Source organism: Ciconia boyciana, chromosome 1 (genome assembly GCF_034638445.1).
Source record: "Ciconia boyciana chromosome 1, ASM3463844v1, whole genome shotgun sequence".
NCBI classification, from domain to species: Eukaryota; Metazoa; Chordata; class Aves; order Ciconiiformes; family Ciconiidae; genus Ciconia; species Ciconia boyciana.
This window is the reverse complement of record NC_132934.1, coordinates 73,973,865-73,994,155: the sequence shown is the minus strand read 5'-3', so window position 1 is coordinate 73,994,155 and position 20,291 is coordinate 73,973,865. Positions and strand designations below refer to the sequence as shown.

At 38.6% G+C, this 20,291-nt stretch overlaps 1 protein-coding gene across 6 annotated transcripts in view; it reads left to right on the top strand.

Moving 5' to 3' along the window:
• Positions 1–20,291, top strand: part of RECQL (RecQ like helicase) — a 26,883-nt gene that overhangs the window by 3,299 nt on the left and 3,293 nt on the right. For 5 of the 6 annotated variants that reach the window (XR_012044364.1, XR_012044358.1, XR_012044361.1 and 2 more), the window contains exons 3-15: positions 529–726; positions 2,654–2,833; positions 3,715–3,821; positions 4,794–4,992; positions 6,146–6,312; positions 6,881–6,962; positions 8,074–8,222; positions 8,308–8,425; positions 10,082–10,220; positions 11,615–11,706; positions 14,406–14,625; positions 15,513–15,642; positions 15,846–16,093. Coding sequence is in view for 1 of the 6 variants with exons in the window: in XM_072874566.1 (XP_072730667.1) it covers positions 529–726; positions 2,654–2,833; positions 3,715–3,821; positions 4,794–4,992; positions 6,146–6,312; positions 6,881–6,962; positions 8,074–8,222; positions 8,308–8,425; positions 10,082–10,220; positions 11,615–11,706; positions 14,406–14,625; positions 15,513–15,642; positions 15,846–16,034 (1,970 nt within the window). In the remaining 5 variants the exon portion in view is untranslated. Of the gene's footprint in view, positions 1–528; positions 727–2,653; positions 2,834–3,714; positions 3,822–4,793; positions 4,993–6,145; positions 6,313–6,880; positions 6,963–8,073; positions 8,223–8,307; positions 8,426–10,081; positions 10,221–11,614; positions 11,707–14,405; positions 14,626–15,512; positions 15,643–15,845; positions 20,286–20,291 lie in introns of those variants that run through there. The other variant, XM_072874566.1, reaches the window with a different exon arrangement.

The window sequence follows — 20,291 nt, the reverse complement described above, 5'->3', positions numbered from 1 at the left end:
TCTATTAAAAATGTTCTAAAGTGCTTATCTTGGAATTGGCTGGAGTACTTGTCTTCATTGTAACATAGCACCTTTAATATAAGGGCAGATGCAATATGCTTTTCACTGCTTAACATGCATCTGCAGAAAATAAAATAATTTCAGGTGTCTCTGGAGAGGCACCGTTTTTGGGAAACTGGATTGTGATATATTTTTTTCTCTATTAATCAACGCAGGCAATTATACTGTTGCATATCTCTCATACACCGTATCAGAGATGACAACTTACAGTGTACCTGTGTATATATGACCTACTAATATAAGAAATATGTTGTTAAGCCTTGCTAAGTATTTTTACATGTCATATACAATATTAGGTGCTATAATCTTATCAGTAGGCATGTCAGGCTGTCTGTTTCTCTAGATGCCTTTGGTTTGTGTTTAATTTTGATTGTTCTCAATCAACAAATGAAATACAATATCCTTTACAACTGGGATTAACATGTTACTGTAGTCTCTATTCTGCCTTCACCTTGCTTTTCCCTTCAGTGCTAGAGGAGGTACTGGTTTCCATTGAAAATGAGCTGCAGGCAGTGGAGATGCAGATTCAGGAGCTTGTGGATAAACAGCAGGAACTCATTCAAAAGAAGATGAGGGTAACAAATCTGATAAAGCAGTCCTCAGGAGACTTGGAAGCAGGTGGAAGTAAAGACACCGAAACCTCACCTGAGGCATGGAACAAAAAAGGTTTGCAGAGTCAAATTCAAATATTCTAACATAGAAGTAAACTAATTCAGTAGGGCAAAAATGTGTTCATACAGACTTTTGTCTGGATAATGATATTGTCCTATTTCATTTTGTTCAGCTGGGTGACCTGCCATCGTAATTACACAGGGTAATGTTTGTACGTAAGTCCTAAGGACATTCCTAAATACTAATCTGAGTTCTTCTGGGCAGAATTATCACTAGAGTGGCCTGATATAACTACTTTTATTCTTTTGTTGCAAAGTCACAACTTGATTTGATTTGCTATAAGAATCCCAGAGTAAATCTGGATATATTGCAATACTTATATTCCCTGTTTATTTATGTTCTAAAAATAATTACTCTGGATCTTTTCAGGATTTGATAATAACAATCTTGCACTCTCAAAGTTACTTCTGGCTGTCTTCGTGTTTCTTCTTGCTTGAGTGGGTAGCACATTGGTTGTCTGCCGTGGGTTATATAGCCTCACCATCTCACCAAATTATGCAAATTAGATGGATGCTGACTGCCAAAAGTAACATAGAATACATTAGTACATAGAGTTAGTCCAAGTGGCAAGTGCCCCATGGTGGTGTGAGGGCTGCTGTTCTTTTGGAAGTGCTGTCTTTAAGTTAACCATTAACTGAAGTCCTGGATAGCTGGTGGGTCTTGACCAAGTTATGTCTAGCCAAATTCCCTTCAGATCTTTTTATTATGTTTTTTTTTCCCCTCCTCTTTTACTTAACTTGGAATTTGGAAATGCACTGTTAGTTTCTGCCTGTATCTATTGTATGTATTCTCTTTTTTGGCTTTTTTAAAAATGAAATTAATTTTGTAGTCTAATCGGTATTTGTCTGTGTTTGAGAAGTGTCGTGCATATGTAAGAATACCGATACTTTATAATTGCGAATTTATGCTGAACAAATCAATTTATTTTGGGTGACTTTGTGCCTAATTCTCTCCTCCTATGCTTTGAAAACTAACATCTTCACAATCAGATGCTGTGTACATGTTGCGGATGATGTGTACATGTTGAACAGTAGGTAAATTTGGTCCCAGTACAAAGCTTATTGAAGTCAGTGGGAGGCTTTTCTTGGTTTCAGAGAGCCTTGGCTCTTGGCTGTAATCTCTGTAAATTGGGAAGCAATGTCACCTCAAGTCCCAAAGTTAATTTTTGCATTGTGTGCGGTGTACCCTGGAGTTCCCATAGTTTTTCTGCATTTTAATTTTAATAACACAAAAACGGTTAATATGCTTCCTGATGCATCTGAAATTTAAGTTTTTACAGTATTATCTCTTTAAATGATGCAGTCTTTAACTCTTTATTGAAGAAAAGAAAAAACTATTATAAGCATGTTGGGGTGATTATTTTGGGGAAGCTTAAACTCCCCCCCCTTCTTTTTTTTTTTTTTAAATAAATGCTTATTATCTCTGGAATATATGGAAAAATGGTAGCGCCTTCATTATACTATTTATAATCATTGTATTTGCATGAGGGAAGCATTTGGGCAACTTAGTAGTGAGACTGTTGTAGGGCTCAGTGTCTGGTTTTATTTATTTTTAGGGTGTGCTTCTCACTTCCATTTAATTTTGGACTAATCGGTTAACTTGATTATTAGCACTTTGAAGTTCTTCATCTGCTTGTTAGTTTTTAGCATTAGTTCACATTTATGTGCAATGAGAGCCTTTAGTCTAGAGGTGGATTGTGTTTACATTTCATAGGGTTTTCAAAGGTCCCTCTTGGAAATTAGTTTATACAGACTCAGGCTGTGTGTAGCTTTTTGTGTGCCATTATTGAATCTTCGAACACTTTACCAGATCTGGAATTATATTGCTTCCAGATTTAGTTATTGTATATGTAAATTGCCCTTCCTTCTTACATTTTAACAAACTTGGCTATGAAATGTGTTTGGTTTTTTTCCCTTAATAGATTTTCCATGGTACGAGAAGATAAAAACTGCACTGCAGAGCAAGTTTAAACTCCAGAAGTTTAGGTCCTTGCAACTTGAAACAGTAAATGCTGCAATGGCGGGAAAGGATATATTTCTTGTCATGCCTACAGGCGGTGGAAAGAGCCTTTGCTATCAGTTACCAGCTGTCTGTTCTGATGGTATGTAAGGGAAGAAAAGGTCATATATAAACAATTGGATTTATTTTTGGAGAGTTATTTGGAGAATGAACATTATATTGGTGTCTAATATCACCATACAGAGGAAAAAAGAGCAAAGATAGGAGAGAAAGATTTATTAGAAATATTTGCTGTCTTTATTTTGTCTGAAGGAGCAATAGTAGCTTTAAAGTAGATGTGCCTTTTCGATGTGATTTAGATTTAAATCATTTATCTAGTTACTCTCAATACGTTATGTTATTAAACACTGAAAGAACTTTTAAAAAGTTTGTCACTACTTTTTTTTATTTCTTTCTCTTTTAATTCAATATACAGACTATAAATTATTAAAGGATGGATATCTGTTATTTGTCTGTTCCACTCTGAAGTTTTAGCTTCAGATTATTTGGGAGAGACTTTGTGTATTAATTTTTAAAAATAAGTATCCAGTTCTAGTTTTTAAGCTTTTTTTTTTTTTTTAAAAAAAATAACCCATCCAATTGCATGGAAGTTTACTTATTTACAAAGGCCAAATTTACCAATACCTAGCATTGCTTAGTTGTATGGTAAATTAGCACCTCATGACACAGATGTGAATCCAACTTTCTTTGTTTTGTCTATTAGTTCTTGTACTCTGTTTGTTGCAGTTGTTTGTGGTCTAGATTCTAAGAGAAGGTGCATGTCACAGGCAGTTGATCAGAAGTATCCCTCTGACCTAGCACTCACTTATCAGCTTTCTAGGATGGGAATCTGCTACTATGTACGAAGCTTAAGTGCGCATTTGGCAGTTCTTTCAGAACAGGGCTGATGCATTAGTAAAAAGTATTGGGGAGATATTTGTGACATCTGAACTGTTCAGTTTGCACAATGATTGATTGTTACAGGTTTCACACTTGTGATATGTCCTTTGATATCACTGATGGAAGATCAGCTCATGGTTTTGGAACAGCTTGGTATTTCTGCAACTTTATTAAATGCCTCAAGCAGTAAGGTATGTTTAACTGCCAAGTCTTCATGGTTTCTGTGGTGTATGTGCCGGTGTCTTGCCTCTGCTTATGTTATTTATGAATACTGAATGAATGGCACAGTCTTATCAGCTAATGCCATTCTATCTACAGTATCTTGCCAGCTATGTGCTGTGACATGGATAACATGAATAAATATCTTGTGTTCTTGTTTTAATGGCAAGAACACATGTAAACCAACACCTTTCATGGAATAAATAGATTTCATGGGCCTATTTAGAGGATGTGAAGTACCTTTGGTTGGTGTGTGTTGTAGATTTTTACTCAGCATTTAGACTTAAAAGAAGATTGGAGTAGGTGATTTTTGTCCACTAGTAACATGCTGAACAGTGCAGGCTTTTACATATAATTATTTAACTTACTTTAGGATGGTAAGCTGTTTGATCCAGAGGCCAAGAAGTAAGTTTTTTCCTAGACTGTTATTAGTCAATTGCTTTTTACAGTGAAATACATTTTCCTGACTACCAGGAGGCTGTGGTCATTAACTTGCGCATGACACTGGATTTGATAGGTTAGTGGCTTGATGCAATGTGCCAAACTTGGAGCCTGCTTTGAGGTAGAGCGCTTTGAAAACTCAGTAATAAAGACTACAATTGTGTGTAAGAAACTATTTTACACTTGTAGTACCACAGGCATGTTTGTTATGTTATAGTTTATTGGGAAAATACTGATACCACATGATGAAGCAAAGACAAATATTCAATAGTTTGCTTTTTCAAAGTTCTGCGACAGATTTTCCAAGTATTAAAATTAACATTTTATATATAATGATTTTCTGCAAAGACTTACAGTAGTGGTAAATACTATGTAACAGGTTATCAGTCTCTATTAATTACCCCTTATGTATTGTTAATAACCTCTTAAGAATCTTAGCACTAGCAACTTCAATGTGTTGTCCTAGTTTGTTAGCCCCTGATTTCTCCTTTTGTTTTGAACAGGAACATGTGAAGTGGGTTCATACCGAAATGCTAGACAGAAATTCGCAACTGAAGCTCATTTATGTGACCCCGGAGAAGATTGCAAAAAGCAAAATGTTCATGTCAAAGCTCGAGAAAGCTTATCAAGCAGGGTGTCTTGCTCGTATTGCTGTAGATGAGGTCCATTGCTGTAGTCAATGGGGCCATGACTTCAGGCCTGGTATGCTCATTAGAAATCCAGTTTGCAGTGTTATTCAGGCACCAATAAATAATGAGTTAGGCCTGAAATAAAGCCAGGTGCTTTTTTCATGTGTTAGGTAAATACTTAGTGCATGGCAAGTACCTGTGTTAGCTCAAGGACTTTACATTTAATTCAGAAATTACTATATCCTTGTCCAGGAGCTAAGTTCATGCAAATGGGGGCAATTTCAATGTAGATTTTGCTGTCAGGATTCTGAAGAACTCCTAATTCAGCTTACCTCAATTAGAGCTTAATGAAATGAAAGGTTTTGGCTGCCATCTTTAATATGGACAATACAGTCATCTTTAATCTACTGCTACATGAAAAAGTGTCATTCTGTACGCTGCTCCCTAACACACTGGGTAACAGAGGTAGGGCATTTTGTAAATTCATGAGATATATTTTAATTGCTTCTAAAGCTAGGTGAAACAAATGCCCTTGACTTGCAGGGAAAGAAAGTGTGCTTCAGTCTGTTTCCTATCTTGTCAGTTGTAGAAGACTGTAACTTTCTGGTTACTGTTTCTTTGCCTTTGAAAGAAAATCTGATTTGAAGCAATAGTAACTGTAAAGTCAATCTTTGCAGTTTTGTTAAAAAGTGGTGTCTGAGTAAAAAGCCATGCCAGTTAAACAGGCAACATGGAATTTGGATATGTACCTCTGGCTGCATTTCTGTTCTAAGGCAGCAAGTGATTGTCAGCACTGAGCCTTTAAAATCTTTCCTTAGTACAGTCTGGCTTATGTATCCAAATTCCACATTGCTTGTTTATTAGCAAAGCTGTGTTTACTGAAAAGCTATTTGTAAAAACAGACCTGCAAACTAACCTGAGTGTTGGTTAATGCGATGCCACTTACATTTTCCTAACTTTTTAAGAACTTCTATTTCAGTATGTTTTGCCTTCTAAATTGTGACTGCTTCCATAAAATTCAGTTAGAACAAAAGCATCTATTTTCATAAGTGTAACCTTCTTATTACTTCATTTGGATGTATAAATTATTTCTATGGTAAATTGATCAGTAATAACATTTATTGCAGTATTACCCCATTGAATGCTACCTACATGAATATCTTTTTTAACTTTGGATCTGTGGTATGAGAAATCTTTTTCTTTCTCCTTTTTGTTTTCTTGCTTAGACTACAAGTCTCTTGGTATTTTGAAAAGACAGTTTCCCAATGCTCCCTTGATTGGATTAACAGCAACTGCTACGAATCATGTTTTAAAGGATGCTCAGAAAATTTTGCATGTTCAGAAGTGCATTACCTTTACTGCTTCTTTCAACCGGCCCAATCTTTACTATGAGGTATGTCTTGCTACCTGTTTGACTGCATTGCAGTCATGATATCTTCTGTAAGTTACAGTTGATGAATTTTAGAATAGATGTCCAATTATATGTTTTAATAATAAATAGCTTTTCAACTGAATGATGGTGTTCTTCCATGACTTCATCTTGTTGAACTTGCTGTCATCTGCAGAGGAACTTGGGCTGCTCTGTCTTTGTGAGCAAGGCTTAGCAGATAGGCCTGTGTACAGGGGAGAGGTAGGTAGCGGGCTCAGACTGCTACAGCCTGTTGGAAAATACATCATATGATTACGAAAAGTTGTGAATTATTGTGTTGTACCGTATTTTCAGTTTGGCCACAGGTTCTTTTATTGTTCTTCATGGGAAAACTTGTGATTTTGGTGTGGTGGTTTTTTTTTTTTATGGACTTTTGAGATGTAATCTGACTGTACACAAAGAGAATACAGTAATTTTGGTTAAATGGCAGAATAGCTGTGTTTATTGTACTGGAAGAAGTAGAATAATAGGATTGTTTGACACACTGTGTGCCTACTTGAACTCTCTGGCGTGTGTATATTATATTTTTGAGGTTCGGCATAAGCCTTCAAATAATGAAGATTTCATTGAGGACATAGTTAAGATCATAAATGGAAGATACAAAGGACTCTCAGGTAAAAAGTGTTTAAAAAAAAAAAAGGCATGTTATTTTTTGTCATCTTAAGCGCTACAGGGATGTTTTCAAGTGATCCTGAAACATGTAGAGAAATTCTGCCTTCACCATACATTAAACATCCAGCATTAAAATAAATTAAATTTAATAAGATCCATACCTTGAATAATTACTCTTTTCATTCATTAGTGTTTAAATGTCTTTACAGTTTACTTATATCTTCTGAAGTATTGATATATAATGTTGATGTAAACATACATATAATGTTGATGTATGTTTACATCAACATTACATTACAAAAACAATGTTTACATAGATAAGAATAACAGCAATTTTTAAGATTGGAAAAACAAGGCTCGAAAAAGGTTATCTGTATGTTCTTAAATCATGCGTATGTCATTTAGTGTCTTATGTGTCAGGATACTTACGATCTTTAACACTTCTTTTTCATATTTCATTGTAAGATTCATGTATTATTCAATGCCCAGAATGGGTGTGTGGTGGGGTGAATTGCGGCTTCTGTGATGAAAGCAGAACTGTAAAAGTTGGACTTTGTGTAGTCAATAAATTACGTAGTGCAAATAAAGAGGAGAGCCATATTACAAAGGCAACAGAACCCAATTTCCTGGAGCAGCAATCTGTCCCTGTCTCTGCTGTGGAACTCTGTGGCTTGATGAGCAGCTCCCCAAGTACAAACTGTGCTGAGATGATCACAAATTACATGGCTTTGTGTGTAATCCTTGACTTAGCCCAAACTGACTAATGACAAAAAGCAGATTAATCTGAAACCTCAGGTGAGATGTCGTAGATGTCATAAGGAACAGCACTCCTTTACATAAGCATTAATAACCATTGTCCTCCTTGAACATTAATAGAATATTTCCATGATTAATGTGGAAAATTAATTTCTCTTTATAGCCTCAAGTCAAAGCTGATAACTGAAGTTCCATTCATGGCTACCAATACTGCAGACTGAATAGGCACAAGGATTGTTTACTGGTTTTTATTTATTTATTTTTAAGTTAATAAAACTTTCAAAGTTGTTTTTAAGAATTGGGGATTGTTTGGTTTTTTTAAGACATTACAATAAGTCATCTTTCACTTTTGTGCAGGAATCGTTTACTGTTTTTCTCAGAAGGATTCTGAGCAAGTTACTGTGAGTTTGCAGAAACTGGGAATCAAGGCAGGGACTTACCATGCAAACATGGATGCTAAATATAAGACCAAAGTTCATAAAGGATGGGCAGCAAATCAAATCCAGGTTAAGCAGATACTTTTCATAGACTTATGTCTCATTTAAACAAATAGTGTTTTGGTACCTTTATGGTTTCTTTATCTTATTTCAGGTTGTAGTGGCGACTGTTGCTTTTGGCATGGGAATTGATAAACCTGATGTGAGGTTTGTAATTCACCATTCTATGAGCAAATCCATGGAGAACTACTATCAAGAGAGTGGACGTGCAGGTATTGTAGGAAATGGCTTTTGCAAAGTAGCCATTTACATCCATTAAACCAATAAAATTGTACTTTGATTTCAGCTGTTTATGCAAAGTGTCTTGTCTTTGAGACAGGTTCCAAAGTGTATAATGCCACTCTGCGTCTGTAAAGAGGCTTTAAAGCAAATATAAACTACATTTGTGATCTCAGGCCTCTCTACTGCAGTGTAGCAAAGAATAACTGGGTACCTAGCCCTTTACTCAGCATTTTTTTAATTATTTGATTTTTGTGACATCTGTGGCTTACCAGAATAATGTCATAACATGTCATGGACCAATCAAATGTATGTTACAGAAAGGATTACTTTTTTTTTTCTTTGCATAGCAACTGGGATGCGTGATTTGCTCAGATTGTCTATAGATGATGTCTTATGTCTGTATGAGTTTCAGTGGACACAGAAATGCAAGTAGGATGGGGAGTCTGGAGCAGGGAATTTCAAGGATTGATCAATGTATAGCAGCGCTAAATAGCTGTTACGGCTGAAGAAAAGGTTTTGTGGTGGTGTGGTTTGGTTTGGTTTTTTTGACCTTGTGCATGATTACTTTTTCAAAGACAGATTCGAATCTGTGTGGAGGAAAGCTTTTCAAGGACCCTGAGGTGCAATTGGTTGAGATTTTAACTATGCCTGTATGGTAGAAATTGGCCTTAATACTGGCCTAAGAAATACAACAGTCACCAAAGTTTGTGGGAGTTTGCATCTGCTTACGCTAGAGAGACAAGGGCTGTATAGGTGCTGAAATAGTTGTTTCACAGGGTTTATTAGCTTGAGGTGATTAGAGCAGGCACTTGTGTGTTTCTTTTTCATAACCTGATTTAAATGAGAATCTTCGGGCAGGGGAGGGGATTGATTAAGCACTACTACTCATTTGCCTGAACATACTACTTAGCTTATGAAACCTTCCTCTTTCCCCTTGACTGCCCATCCAAGTAAAGTCGTTCCTTTCTGTTATATGTTAAACTTTCAAAAAGTTTAGGTTTTTTTAGACCTTTTCTGCTCTCTGGATCTTATAAATAGCAGGAGGACACCTATCAGCACATCATTGGGAGAGGGGGGCAACAAGAAGGAAGAGGTGATCTAAGTTCAGCTATAGAAGACACAGTTGGTTTTAAATGGTATATTTTGTTAAATCATACCTAATTCTCTATTTATTACCATTAATACCTAATACCGTATTTGAAACTTACAATGTCTATTAATCAAATAAGAATTAGGCTTCAAGATGTATTTGGCTAGCATTTTCCAAGAGGCGTTAGGGTGAGAAAATGGTGATTTCACTGGCTTTCTGTATGACATTAATATTTTATTTTAGTTGTTAAAGAGTAAAAAAATTTCACTGTGTAGTATTTTCAGTTTGCTTGATTCTGCACTTGTAGAAGACTGTTCTAAACCTATTTTATTCCTAGTCTGTATCATGCTATGTTCTATCGGCTAATATGTTATGCTTGATATTCTGTTACAGTCCTGCGCTCCCTATACAGGGGCTGCAGAAGCCCATGCAGATAAGAGTGGAATTTGTACCAGAAAATGCTATACTTAAAGTAAATTAAATGCTATACTTAAAGTAAAAAAAACTCTTCTAAAGTTTAAAGTCTAAATTTTTTGTTTGTTTTAATGCATTGCAGGTAGAGATGACCAAAAAGCTGACTGTATTTTATACTATGGTTTTGGAGATATATTCAGAATCAGCTCAATGGTAGTGATGGAAAATGTAGGGCAAGAGAAGCTGTATGATATGGTGTCTTACTGCCAGAATATGAACAAGTAAGTTACTGTGGTGGCTTGGTTGCTTAGTTTTTAAATAGTTAGGCTACTTTTGTTTGGTTTTTTGGAGGGTATTTTAAAAAAAGCACCGAACAAAAAACCCCACAAAACCAACAACAAAACAAAAAAACCCCACCACACTATAGAAACACTACCATTGTAACAGAGTCTTGAGTTTGGAGTTTGTGGTTTGGCTGCTAAATATGTGTACTCTTGCACATAACTGAATGTTGGTGTGTGTTGTGGTTTAGCCCCAGTTGGCAATTAAGCACCACAGAGCTGCTTGCTCACTCCTCCGCCCCCGTGGGATGGGGGAGAGAATCGGAAGAGCAAAAGTAAGAAAACTCGTGGGTTGAGATAAGAACAGTTTAATAATTGGAACAAAATAATAATAATAATAAATTGTAATGAGAAGGGAAACAAGAGAGTGAGAGAGGAACAAAACCCAGGAAAAAACAGGTGATACAACCGCTCACCACCTGCCAACCGATGCCCAGCCAGTCCCTGAGCAGCGATTGCTGCCCTCTGGACAACTCTCCCCAGTTTATATACTGAGCATGACTCCATATGGTATGGAAGAACCCTTTGGCTGGTCTGGCTGTGCCCCCTCCCAGTTTCTTGTGCACCTGGCAGAGCATGGGAAGCTGAAAAGTCCTTGACTAGTGTAAACATTAATTGGCAATAACTAAAACATCATTGTGTTATCAATATTATTCTCATACTAAAATCCAAAACACAGCACTATATCAGCTACTAGGAAGAAAATTAACTCTATCTCAGCCGAAACCAAGACAGGGTGTTGCTTGCTGGCTTCAGGATAAAGTTCTGGAAGCAGTTATGTTGAGATAAAATATCTGTCAACAAATGGTGTTTGGATTTCAAATCCCATTCAGAGCAAGTACTGGAATGCCTTGGCTTTTACCCTAAGGTACCAGCGTTTCATGGCCATACAGGAATCTGCATGTGTTCAATGCTTCATCTGCTGCACTGAGCTGTATTGAATACTTCATGGAAAACACTTGTATCTATGTTGTGGACAACTCATGCATTTGGTACAGCCTTTGTTTGCCTCAGTCTAAGAATTAGTTCTTAATATTCTTAATGATATTTTGTTCTATTGGAATTGCAGATTATACTTACTTTTCTGCTTTAACCAAACTGTTCCTACAGCAGTGTTGAGTATTGCTGAAAGCTGCTAGTTACTCCTATTAGTGTAACTGACAGGGAATTCTGTGTTGCAATGTTTGTTTTCTTATTTTTCCTGAGCTAATTCTTCATGCTTGTTTTGAGATATGAGCTGACCCAGGGGACCTTCTTTTTGCCACTTTCATGATTTATTACACAGGTGGATACATTTACATTCTGTAGTCCCTCTTTGCTCTCTGTTCTTTCAGGTGTCGCCGGGTCCTCATAGCCCATCATTTTGATGAAGTATGGGATTCTGCAAACTGCAACAGAATGTGTGATAACTGCTGTAGAGAGAACTGTAAGTAAATTGTTTTTATAACCAAGGACAGAGAACATGGAGAAGGTTGGCTTAAAGAAATGTCTAGTTTAGACAAACTGTGAGCAACTTCTGTAAAGTGTGCTCGTAATACTGCCTGTTTCCAAGGTTCAACTTTTGTTATGAACATCAGTTTTTGGTGGCTTAGTGTTGCCAAATTCAGGGTGTTTAGCAGGATACTTCCTGGTTTGGCTTTTTGCCTGAGGCCAAACACTTTGGTATCTTTCAGGCTCAGCTGTTCACCTGTTCCCAAAAGCGAAGCTCAGGCAAGGGGGAGATTGGCTTACCTGTTTTAAAAAGATTCTGGTATGTGTTGGGTTTTGTTTCAGGATTTTTTGTGTGTGTGTGAAAGCTTTAATTTGAGAAGGAGCCTCTTGCTCTCTGCATGCTAAACTGTTCACACTTTGGCTCTGAGAAGGCACAATTCACACATGTCCTTTTACAACTCGCCTGGTAAAAATCTGAGGATTTCAGTGCTGCATGCTCATGAGACCTACCTGTGTCAGGACTGTGCATGACAGTTGTGCAGAACAGCTGAGCACACTAATTCAGGATTTTGCCATGTGTTAGCCCTAACAGCACAATGCCTGTCTAGTGCGTGCTCTTCCTTTGGAAGAAAGTTGGGATCATAAGAGGGAAGGCATATGGGCCAGACGTAGAGGCAACTTGGGAGACAAGCTGAAACAAGACCTGCCGCCTGTTAAAGGAGGATGGTTTCAGCAGAACGCGGTTCTGGGACATAAGTTCTTTTGCTGCTTTGCCTACAAACATCCTGGGCAGTGCTTAAACTACACTTTCATGGGTGATCATTGGCTGCTTTAACATTTTTGGTACCCATCCAGAAAGCCGTAAGTCTGAAGATGCACAAAGCATCTGTTGCTGCACTTAGTAAGTGAGAGCTGTGGTTTAGACATACGAAATCCCATACAAAGCTAGAAAGCTCTGAAAAGAGTGCTGAGAAAAAGTTGGTCTTGGGCATCTCTCTTGAACACACAAAACCACCTTAAATTTCTTTAAGTAACAGATGGATTCTTGTAATACGTGGAAAATACCATCTACTCATACCTCATACCTGTGCGAAGCATTTGGATAATGTAGTGATCAGCACATGAAAAACTTAGGAACAACTCTGTATTCAAAGCTCTTCTCATAAGTAGACTTTATTTCCCTGTGTCATGGTTTAGCCCCAGCCGGGAACTAAGCACCACGCAGCCACTTGCTCACTCCCCCATGGTGGGATGGGGGAGAGAATTGGAAGAGCAAAAGTAAGAAAACTTGAGGGTTGAGATAAAAACAGTTTAATAGGTAAAGCAAAAGCTGTGCATGCAAGCAAAGCAAAACAAGGAATTCATTCAGTGCTTCCCATGGGCAGGCAGGGGTTCAGCCATCTCCAGGAAAGCAGGGCTCCATCACGTGTAATGGTTACTTGGGAAGACAAACACCATCACTCTAAATGTCCCCCCCTTCCTTCTTCTTCCCCAGCTTTATATACTGAGCATGACGTCATGTGGTATGGAATAGCCCTTTGGTCAGTTTGGATCAACTATCCTGGCTGTGTCCCCTCCCAGCTTCTTGTGCACCTGGCAGAGCATGGGAAGCTGAAAAGTCCTTGACTAGTGCAGCAACAACTAAAACATCAGTGTGTTATCAACACTGTTTTCAGCACAAATCCAAAACATAGCCCCATACCAGCCACTATAAAGAAAATTAACTCTATCTCAGCTGAAACCAGGACACCCTGTACATTTTTTGAGGGTAAAGTAGACAAAACAAGATATTTAACCTCTTTTTTCCTTTATACAGTTAGTTGTATCTGTATAATGAAACTGTTTTGCAAAGTCATGCAACTAACAGTGTCTTGTTATCTTCTAGTTGGAAATGGGGCTTAGTTGAAATTTATACTGGGGTCAGAGGTTGAGAAGAGTATGGAGGTTGCTTGTACCCAAGACTTAGAGGAGCCATGTGATGAAGTGTAGCTGAAATATATCTTGTTTACTGCTGGTTTAGCCCCAGGGCCTTTTGATATATAAGCAAGGTCTGAGGAAACCTAGCAGTAGTACTTGGTTTTCAGCACTTAATTCTTAGTGTTGGAGGAGACAGTTGGGGTAATTCTATGCCATGATCTGATCATGCAGTAGAAGCATGATCATTATGTGCTACATGGATGTGTTAGTGCTCAGAATAATTAGTCATGATGAAGCTAATTTGTATAATGAAATTAGTTCTTTTTTTCTGTCTCATTTTGTCCGTGTCTTGAGAGAAGAAATGTCTCGCTTATATTCTTCAGTTTCTCTTTGCTCTCTATTCTTTCCATACTAAATATTATGGGTGAGGAAAAGGAATCCAGCTGCAGAGTAACACAGTAGCTAGCTACTTTACAAATTTTATGCTTTGTAAATGCTACTTTGAAATAATTTGTGTGGTTTGTAATGTTAAATACATGTAAACATATTTTCAGGATTGGAGTTCTAATAATGAAGTAGAAAGATAAATGTAAGCTTGAGTACAAATATATCCTAATTTGACAGAGGGAAAGTTACAGCTTTATTTGTTATACATTTATATATTTATAGATATACATATAAAAGTGCATATATATGTATGCACTCAATGTATATATGGATACTATCTAAATAACTAAATAAATTGCTGTTTAAATATTACTTCACTTTTATTTGTAGCATGTGAGAAAATGGATGTAACAGGATACTGCAGGGATCTAATCAAGATACTTGAGCAGGCTGAAAACATGAGTGAGAAACTCACCCCACTGAAATTAATTGATGCGTGGTCTGGGAAAGGTGTATCAAAATTCAGAGTGGCTGAAGTTATTCCACCAAAGCACCCTCGAGAGGAACTGGAGAGAATTATTGCCCATTTACTGCTGCAGCAGTATCTGAAGTATGTAAGATGACGACTACTTTTTTTTTAACATCTAGTAGTCATTTTTCTTTACTCCCATGTTAATTCTGTATAATATTAATGGATATATTCTGTAGTCTCATTTTTAGCCTTTATTTCAGATGCATTTAATGTATTTTACAAAACCTCAAAAGATTACTATATTTCTACTTCAGAATGTTAAAACAAAAGTTGGAGGAACATTTGAAATGCTGCATGTCTTGCAGTTTTAAAAAGCTGAGGTCTTCTGTATTCAGAGTGAACCTTTAAATCTGCAGCAGGCTTCATTTTAGAGAAGTCTGCTGTTTATACAGAGTCTCATTTAGATTCCATGGCTAAGCAAAGCAAATGGGGTTGCCCAGATGAAGTCTAAGTCAGGACAGGCTGGCTAATACGGAAAGTGGTACTCAGAAATTTTAAGAAAGCATAGTGAAAATAACAACAGTGCTTCTCTTGTAATCTGTCTGTCTGTGTGGTATGTGATTTTGTCTTTTCATATAGTTCTAGCAGTTCCAAGAATATGTACAAATCAAATATTTAATCCCTTTATTTTTGTCTTAAAATTTTTTTGGCATCTGTTTGTACAGCTGACTTTTTACACTCTTAAGAAAGTGAGAAGATGCTTATTACATCTTTTTTCCTCATTTTCCTCCACATATTCCAGCAAATTGACATGTGTGTGTGTAAAGGTCCACAGACTGAACTATGTTAAGTGTTGGCCAGACTCGCTCTAAATTAAGTGACTATCCACTTGAATAGATAAAGCACAATCAAGCTGCTATTTGGAACATCCATCAGAAGGGTTAATGGGTCACATTTTTCCCCTGCATGCTCTAGCCTGTCTTTGTCTCCAGCCTTCTCTTATAACACTGGTTTAATTTATGCAGGGAAGACTTCAGCTTCACAGCATTTGCTACAATATCCTACCTGAAAATAGGACCAAAAGCAAGTCTGCTGAAAAATGAGGCACATGTCATCACTATACAAGGGACAATAAACAAGAAAAGTGTTTACAAGGTATTTATATCTGTACTGACTTGCTATATAGATGTCTTTTCCATTATAGTTTATTTTAATAGTTTGGTATCTGCTCAATATATTTTTCATAGTAATGCAATCAACAGCATTTCAAATAGATCTCATTATCTTCTCTCTTTTGCGGGAACACTGAAGAAGGAAAACAATGTTAGAATTTTAATAGAATTATTTATAACTTACAGGACAAACCATCTCAATCTTCGAATTCGAAAGGAAGCAGAGAAAATGCTCAGACTATTTCAAAGACTGTCCAAGATTCAGCAGTGAAGAATTCACAGGAACATAAACGGCCTAACTGTGGTTCTAACTTAAAAGCAAAGAAGCTTAAGCTTCAGGCAGGTGGAGATGACCAACCAGTAGTTCTTGACTGAATTTCACAGACTACATTTAGGATCTGATCATGTTTGCTTCTCCATGGACAAGGCAGTGTGTAAGTTCAGTTTGTGTTTTAGTAATTGTATATTTTTGTGCATTTTTTAATAAAAAGAAACAACAGGGAAACTACAAAAAACCAACATATTTAAAACCCTCAAATCTAGAAGAAGTCTAGTAGTCAAGGGAAAAATACTTCATATCAAAATAACTGGTGCATATCTTATGATGCAACAATGACTACAAAATGTAAATAATTACTGTGTTGCCTTTTTAACTCTTTTGGAAGTGTAGTGTGTAGTAACACTATTGCAGAATCAAGCAGGCTGGAAGGGACTTGCGGAGATTATCTGGTCCAACCTCCTGCTCAAAGCAGGTCCAGTTAGAACAGCGTGCTCAGGGCTATGTCCAGTTAAGTTTTGAGTGTCCCCAAGGGTGGAGATTCCACAACCCCTCTCAGCACCTGTTCCAGTATTTGACCACCAAAAAAAGAAAAAAGGATATTTCTTAGAGCTAATTGTTATCTCCTGTGTTACAACTTGTCTGTTGTCTCTTTGTCCTATCACTGTTCTTCTGAGAAGAGTCCGGCCCCATTGCTGCTATGCTCTTCCATTAGGTAGTTGAAGACAACAGCAAGATCACAACAATCACTCTACTTCCTCCCTCCCTAGCTTTCTTTTTTAATCTGGAAGAAATCCAGTTCTCTGTTTCTCCTCTCTAAGCCCCTGCTCCTCTCTGAGCACCTAGGCAGCCCTCTGCTAGACTCAGTGAGTCCAGTGTATCAGTGTGTTTCTCTTACTGGGAAGTGCAAAACTTAACCCAGTGCTCTAGCTGTAATCATGCAAGTGCTGAACACCCGGAAAGAGTTGTTTCCCCCAAACTGCTGGTTACATTCTTGTTAATATAGTCTATGATGCAGTTGTTGTCTGTGCTGCAAAGGCACACTGCTGATTCATGTTCAGCTTGTTATCTACTGGGAACCTGGGTCTTTCTGCAAAGCTACTTTCTAACCAGTCCGTCCCCAGCCTGAACTGTTGCATGGTGTTACTCCATCCCAGGTGCAGGACTTTGCTTTTGTCTTTAACTTAGAGGTCCCCGTCAGCCCATGTGTCCAGCCTGTCTAGGTCCCTCTGAATAGCAGTCCTGCTCCTCCAGTGTATCAACAGCTCTCCCAACCTTGGTATTGTCTGCAGACTGGCTGGAGCACGCTCCATCCCTGTATGCAGATTGTTAGTGAAGACCCTAACTTGTAGTTGCCCCAGGATTGATCTGTGAGCGTTGCCACTAGTAAATGGCCACCAGTTGGACTTCGTACCTCAGATCCCAATTCTTTGAACCAGGTGGTCCAGACAATTTTCTACCTACCTTGTTGTACATTTATCCAGTCTATATCTCACTGATACTTTTAGCTGTAAGGAAATTATAGGAGATGATGTCAAAAGCCTTGCTAAAGTCAAGGTATACAACATCCATTGCTACCCCCTTATTCACACAGGCAGTTATCTCAGTCTGGTTGATCAGGTATGCTTTGCTTCTGGTAGATCTAGCTGGCTGTTCCCAATCACCTCCATTTGTCTGAAGATGTCTTCTGGGAGTATTAGCTCCTTAAGTTTTCTGGGGGCTGAGGTGAAGCCAAGTGGCATGTAACTCCTTAGACCCTCCTTTTTGCAGATGGGTGAGATACTTGCCTTTGCCCAGTTGTCAGGAACCTCCCCCAGTCTCCAGGTCCTTTCAGAAGTGATAGTCTTGCACTGACCTCAGCTAGCTTCCTCAGCACCCCTCAGTGCAGCCCATCCAGTCCTGTGGATTTGTGTGCAGCCAATTGGCTTAAGTGATCTGTAACTCCACCTTCCTCTACTGCTTTACTCCCATGGACTGCAAGTAGGCTTGGGGACCTGGGAGGTCTGAGGGCAAACCTTACCAGTGAAAATGAGGCAAAAACTGCGAGTACCTCTGTCTTTTCCATGTCCTGTGTCCTCTACTCCTCTGAGCAGTGGGACCATACTTTCCTTACCCTTCCTTTTGCTGCTAAGGTACTTACAGAAGCTCTTCTTACTGCTTTTTGTATCCTGTGCTAGTTCCACCTCTAGCTGAGCACTGACTTTTCTAACTCCCTCCCTGTGTGTTCAGGCAATGTCTCTATTTGTTCTGGATGTCTTGTACCTTCGGCCTCCTTTTTGTGTTTGAGCTGGCTGAGGAGTTCTCTGTTCACCCGTGCTGGCCTTCTGCCAGGCTTGCTCTACCTTCTGCACATAGGAATAGACTATTTGTGTTTTGAGGAGGTTGTATTTTGGAAATCAAGCAGCTCTCCCAAGCCCCTTTGCCTTCCAGGGCAGTCTCCCTGGGATCCTGACAAGCAGATCCCTGAACAAGCTGAAATCTGCTCTCCTGAGGCCCAGGGTAGTGGTTCTACTATGTTTTTCTCACTTCTCTGTTGAGTTTAAAATTCTGAATCGCACAGTCACAGAGCAACATCTGGGATCTGGGCACCTAGTAAGAAACAAACCTGTCAATTTCTCCAAGTCAGTGAGGGCCTCTGTCCCCCACAGGAGGGATTCTCTGGTAACTCTTCTCTTCCTTTTCTTCATTGTGTGAACACATGGCTCATGTTCAGCTGGTATCAATGCATTCCTTGGTGGAGTCATCATCCTCGTCTTTCTCAGGGCACTGTACCTACTCTGCAACCGCAGAGCTGCAGGTGGGAAAAGCCCCTTTGTGTTGCTGGAAGCAAGAGGTTTCCAGCTTTCCCTCCTGTGGGAGTCTCTATCTACTGCTCCTGTAAGGGTAGTCTCAAGGTTTTCCCTCCGTTGCAGCACAGGACCAGGGTGGTCCTTAGCTCTGCAGCGTCTCTGTGAAGACCCTGCCATCGCCTGTTCCTCCTCCTGGCTGCTACGCAGGCTGCTCGCCTCCTCCTGCAGCTCTTTCATGCAGCAACTCGGCACTGCAACCAGAGCACAGCTCCCCCCGGTGAGGCTGCCAGTTGTTGCCAGTGCTGTTGCCAGTGCCAGTTGCCACTGCCGGTGTTGCCAGTGCCAGGGAGAGACATCAGACATCCGGAGACCTGGGCTGCTGCAGCACCCTGCCTCTGGAGCTGTGTGTGGGTCAAAGCCTCTGCAGTGCCGGGGTGGTTGTTCCAGCCCAGGTGGACATCACCATTACTGCAGTTTTGAGCAGAGATGTGGCCCTTTTCTGCAATACTTCCACCTACTACATCATATTTGAGTACTTGAGTGTACTTTAGAGAAGAATTTCAACAGGGCATTGTTAAAACATTGCACTGCTTCTGACTTGTAGAGATTTTTGTGAAATACTACATGTATTTATCCCTTTAAAATACATCTGTTGCTCTTAGAACTGCATTTCTCTAGCTTGTTATTCAAATAGAAAATTATCTCTTCTGTGCTTTTCAGAAGTACCTAAATTTATACTTAAAACCAAGACAACTTGATCTCAGCTGTTCCCTTTGTAAAAGTTATATTTTATATGGGAAATACAGAAAAAAATGCCACTGAAGAAATACTGCTCTCTCCTCTTTTTTTTCCCCTCCTTCCCCTGTTGAATTTGCTTCTATTCCAACTACAGATCTGTATTCTAATTAGAAGTGAATCTGGTTGTCCTAAGAAATACTCTTCTGCTCTCTAAGCACTAGAACATGACTGCATGGGAAGTTGCATACTTTAAGCCCTAAATGTGGGCTACCTTAAACTTAATATTTGGGAAGTTTCTCAATTCAAGTCTCTTAACTTTGCTACTCCACCTGTCTCTTTGCTTATATTCCTGTTGTTTGTGGAAATGGAAAAGAGAAAGCAACTATAGGAGAGTATTGCTGCTTGCCTGTGGCTTAAAGTAGTGTGTCTCCACCATTTTAAAGAGCAGCCTGTCTCTTTTGACTCACCTACACTTCCTTTCATGTAATGTCTTGGATCTGTCAAGGTAAGAGAGAGCCAGTGCTTACTGCTGCGAAGGTTCTTACCTCACCTCATCCCAACGGCAATTAAATACCTGTCTGGGTGAACACTGAGTGTGTTTCTCCGTAACACACAGGTTCAATGCAAGCTTAGTCAAAACCGTAATAGTTGAGAGAAGAAAGATGATAAAAATCACTCAGGATTACAAAGTAGAACAGAAGACAGAAGTTGTTTTTAAGATGTTTCACAAGTAGTGGGAATTTGATAATTCAGAAATTATGGTAGAATTTTAATTTTGAGGTTTGGAATTAGATTGAAACTGATACTTTTTTTTCTTCTTTTTTTTTA